Source organism: Sinocyclocheilus anshuiensis, unplaced genomic scaffold (assembly GCF_001515605.1).
Source record: "Sinocyclocheilus anshuiensis isolate Anshui unplaced genomic scaffold, SAMN03320099.WGS_v1.1 scaffold709, whole genome shotgun sequence".
Classification (NCBI taxonomy): domain Eukaryota; kingdom Metazoa; phylum Chordata; class Actinopteri; order Cypriniformes; family Cyprinidae; genus Sinocyclocheilus; species Sinocyclocheilus anshuiensis.
This window is the reverse complement of record NW_015540926.1, coordinates 351,498-356,992: the sequence shown is the minus strand read 5'-3', so window position 1 is coordinate 356,992 and position 5,495 is coordinate 351,498. Positions and strand designations below refer to the sequence as shown.

Below are 5,495 nucleotides of genomic sequence, written 5' to 3'. Positions count from 1 at the left end.
GGATGGATGGATGGATAGATGGATGGATGGATGATAGATGGATGGTTGGATGGATGTATGGATGATAGATGATAGATGGTTGGATGGATGGATGGATGGATGATGGATGGATGGATGGATGGAATAGATGGATGGATGGATGGATGGATGGATGGATGGATGGATGGATGGATAGAAGTTAGTGTATGAAATGTATATGAACATTTAACCCCATTGGAATGAATGAAAATTAATATTAAATTAATATAAACATAAATGTATAGCTCTCTAATAATGAGTGTTCAAAAACAGTCCACATTTCTGAAACCTACATATTTATTTCTAACAAAACAACATAAATATTACTTATTTTTTAAACAAAATGAATTCATTTTACTTGCTTAAAGTTTCACTGAAAAATTGATAAATTTTTCACGGCGCAGTGATTGATACCGGATGGATGGATGGATGGATAGAAGTTAGTGTATGAAATGTATATGAACATTTAACCCCATTGGAATGAATGAAAATTAATATTAAATTAATATAAACATAAATGTATAGCTCTCTAATAATGAGTGTTCAAAAACAGTCCACATTTCTGAAACCTACATATTTATTTCTAACAAAACAACATAAATATACATGCTGTGTGGTATCGGCGTTTGGTATCGGGGCATTTAAACGAGTACGAGTACAAGAGCTCAGTATCAGGCCCGATACCGATACCAGTATCGGTGCATCCCTAGTCAATAGGCACATTCATGTTAATCGACAAAATTCAGTCCCGAAACTATGTGAGATACGGAGAAAAGGGGAAATATAATTTACAGAAGCTTTTTGACACTAATATAACTTCCTAGATCATTTTACAAAAGAGTTTAAGCCTGATGATACTCCGCACATACCTGTGTCAAAAATGACTCGGACACGAACATTTTTTTGAAAATAGTTATATCTCTTAAAATAATAAAATGTAAAAAATCTGAAAATACAATAATGTAAATTTTTGAGGGTCTTAAAGCATTTGCAAAGTTTCCTATCTTTACAAAAAAAAAACAATGATTTTTTTCTGAAATTTGTATATATCTCTTATGTCAAACCGAGCTGAGTGCATTATGATGTTTAATGTCAGTCTAACTCTGATTCCTCAGACTGCTGACGGAGATCCGTGTGGATGGACAGCATCCGCTCTCAGTCCTCATCAGCTGTGGCTGGCCAAAGCCGACGTGTGTCTGAGTCTGAACCTGTTCCAGCCTGCGAAAGTCCTGCTGACTCACACACACCTGACAGCCCAGGTGAGCAAACACACACCACACACACACACACACTCACACACACACACACACGCACACACACCACACACTCAGCGTTTTTACCTCATATGCCATGAATGAAAGCAAGAAATGAAATTCAGCTTTAATCACATGATTGAAAAGGTTTAATGATTGTTGTATTTTTCAAAATTTCTAACCATTTTTCATTTAATAAACTTCAAAAATAGCTGTTAGAAATTTAGTTAGAAATCATATGTATTTAGATTAGTTTAACACAATAATCAATCAGCATTCATTACTCATATTTAAACATTTCAAACAACAGACATCTTGAAATTGGATGGTAAATATAAGACTTTTTGTGTAGTTTTAAGCCAGTTATTCCTGGAGCAATCATAATTTGTTATATTTCTGATTTAGATCAATTCATTTAACACTGTAAAAAAAAAGAATATTGCGCTAGATTTAAAGTAAATCATTACGTAAATTAAGACCACTACCAGGTTGGTAAGATTTTTTCATGTTTTTGAAAAACAGTCTCTTCTGCTCAGCAAGGCTGCATTTATTTGGTCAAAAATACAGTAAAACATTTTAAAATATTACAATTTAAAATATCTGTTTTCTATGTCAAAATCTGTTAAACTGTAATGTATTTCTGTGATGCGCAGCTGTATTTTCAGCATCATTACTCCAGTCTTCAGTGTCACATGATCTTCAGAAATCAGTATAATATGCTGATTTGCTGCTCGAGAAACATTTCTGATTATTATCAATGTTGAAAAAAGTTGCGCTGCACAATATTTTTGTGGAAACGGTCATATATTTTATTTTTCAGGATTCACAGATAAATAGAAAAGTCAATAGAAAACAGCATTCACCATTATAGTTTATCTTGCAGAAAAAATATAAAATAACAAAAAAAGCTGTCACTACCTCTCGTATATATATTGTTGTAAAGATATTGAGATATTTTCACAGTAAAACTTGAAATTTGAAGATACTGAAATAGATGTTTTGCAGTATAAATTTCACCGTGTCATTTCAATCAGTCGTCTGCTGAGTTAATGTCTTCAGATATGTGCTACTGAACAGATTCAGTGATTCAGATTCTGTAAAGCTCTTCTTTCTAGAACAGGGGTGCCCACACTTTTTTGTGTGGGGATTTACTTTTCAAATGAGAAACTCAACGAGATCTACCAACTGAAATATAAATAAATAGGCCTAATAAAATGGAAATTTAAATGAACTTACATCTCTTTCCTAATGCATCACTAGAGTCATGAATATGTTTCAGGAGCTTGGAGACCAGCTGTCATTGGCTAAGAGTTTACTCCTGCTGGCGGTTCTGGCCAATCAGGAGCAGCGCTTCGGCGAGGCTCTCGCTCTGCTGACGGAGGCGCAGGAGATCGGAGGAGACGAGGAGTTCTGCTTTTCACTCGCTCAGACGCTCCAAATGACCGTAGTGGAACAAGAAGAACAGGAAACGCATCATCAGGTGCAGAATGAGTGAAAGCCGCTCAACTGAGGACAGTCATACACACCAAACGAGTTTAGGGATATTAACATTAACTGAGACAAACACCTGCACCAAACACTGAAAAACGTGTATATACTTGAATATTGAACATAATCAAGTCTGTATTCATTATATTCGAAATATTATATTTATTTTATTTAAGAATCAATTTTCACTATTAACCAGTTGCTTATCAGCATGCATATTACTAGCATATTGGCTGTGTATTAGTGCTTATAAAGCACATATTCTGCATGACCATATTCTACATCCCTTAATCCACCCCATACCTTAATTAACATCTTCCTTACTAACTATTAATAAGCAGCAAATTTGGAGGCGGAGCCCAGTAAATTGGTCCCTAAACTAAAGTGTGACCACCATTCCAATAAACATTTATTTAATGTTTATAAAATATATATTCAAGGATATGTATGTGAGGGGTTCTTAATTCCAGTCCTGGACTTGCCTAAACTGAGTGATAAATGTGATATTTAAATGTTAAATATGAGGGGGGGAAATGATTTATTATTTATTTATTTACTTTGGATGTGTGTTTTATCAGATGAAATACACAAATATCACAACTGACATTTGTGACTCAGTTTTAAACAATGTATTAATATTAATTAAAATAACTTATTACTAAATGAAAGTATGGTAATTTGCATTGATTTACAGAAGTGTATGTTGTCATATATCAGACATGTAAGTTAATAAATAAATAGCATATTTATTTATTTATTAATAATAAATTTATTTAATTTATTTGTTTTTGTTTTTGGCTGCTTTATTCCTTAGGCTCAAAATATCAAATTAAAAGAAAAAAGCATTTGTGTAAACATTTACTAGAAGAGTTATGTAAAAGGAGAGTTAATGTAAATGGAAAACATTTTGTTCTCACACTAAACACTTTTTGCACAATTAATAAATATTCTTGAATAATTTTTCAGAGAAATATTAACAGTAAATATTAGGTGTGTGTTGTTCAGGTGTGTGCGATCACAGAACAGGCCTGCAGAACCATCAGAGCTGTTCTAGAGCAGAGAGGGAACCGAGCTTCAGTCCTCCGCTTCTTCATCGCATCGCTGCAGACCAGGTGCAGTCATGGATGCTCAGTGTTTATTAATCAGAGCTGAATTACAGCAACACTGATGCATCTGTGTGTGTGTGTGTGTGTGTGTGTGTGTGTGTGTGTGTGAAGGGCCGCTGTGTTTCGTCAGCATTTGTTGAGTTCTGCCAATCCGTCAGTGGAGATGCTGATCTCGGTGTGTGACACGCTCAGACACACTGCTGCTGAACTCCTGCAGCTGGGATACAGGACAAACTCCGCCGAAGCCACGCTTGAACACGCAAACACGCTCAGGTGAACACACCAACACACTTAGGTGAACACGCCAACACACTCATTGAACATTCCAACACACTCAGGTGCACATGCAAACACACTCAGGTGAACACGCAAACACACACAGGTGAACACGCAAACACACTCAGCTGAAGACGCCAATACACTCAGGTGAACACGCCAACACACACAGGTGAACACGCAAACACACTCAGGTGAACAAGCAAACACACACAGGTGAACACGTCAACACACTCAGGCGGACACGCAAACACACTCAGGTGAACATGCAAACACACACAGGTGAACACGCCAACACACACAGGTGAACACGCCAACACACTCAGGTGAACACGCCAACACACACACGTGAACACGTCAACACACTCAGGCGGACACGCAAACACACACAGGTGAACACGCAAACACACTCAGCTGAAGACGCCAATACACTCAGGTGAACACGCCAACACACACAGGTGAACACGCAAACACACTCAGGTGAACAAGCAAACACACACAGGTGAACACGTCAACACACTCAGGCGGACACGCAAACACACTCAGGTGAACATGCAAACACACACAGGTGAACAAACCCACGCAGGTGAACACGCCAACACACACAGGTGAACACGCCAACACACTCAGGTGAACACGCCAACACACACACGTGAACACGTCAACACACTCAGGCGGACACGCAAACACACACAGGTGAACACGCAAACACACTCAGCTGAAGACGCCAATACACTCAGGTGAACACGCCAACACACACAGGTGAACACGCAAACACACTCAGGTGAACAAGCAAACACACACAGGTGAACACGTCAACACACTCAGGCGGACACGCAAACACACTCAGGTGAACATGCAAACACACACAGGTGAACACGCCAACACACACAGGTGAACACGCCAACACACTCAGGTGAACACGCCAACACACACACGTGAACACGTCAACACACTCAGGCGGACACGCAAACACACACAGGTGAACACGCAAACACACACAGGTGAACACGCAAAAACACTTAGGTGAACACGCCAACACACACAGGTGAACATTGTGTGTGACTTCAACAAGACTTCAACACGCAAACACACTCAGGTGAACACGCCAACACACTCAGGTGAACACGCCAACACACTCAGGTGAACACGCCAACACACTCAGGTGGACACGCAAACACACTCAGGTGGACACACCAACACACTCAGGTGAACACACTCAGATGAACAGGTGAACACACTCAGATGAACACGCCAACACACTCAGGTGAACACGCAAACGCACTCAGGTGAACACACTTTTGTGAACACGCCAACACACTCAGGTGAACACGCAAACACACTCAGGTGAACA

The 5,495-nt window shown here is 38.8% G+C and overlaps 1 protein-coding gene across 1 annotated transcript in view; it reads left to right on the top strand.

Annotated features, from left to right (window-relative positions):
• cfap46 (cilia and flagella associated protein 46) overlaps positions 1 to 5,495 on the top strand; it is a 121,109-nt gene that overhangs the window by 60,775 nt on the left and 54,839 nt on the right. The window contains 4 exon segments of the mRNA XM_016487318.1: positions 1,134 to 1,277; positions 2,551 to 2,751; positions 3,765 to 3,871; positions 3,977 to 4,138. Of these exon segments, the coding sequence (XP_016342804.1) occupies positions 1,134 to 1,277; positions 2,551 to 2,751; positions 3,765 to 3,871; positions 3,977 to 4,138 (614 nt within the window).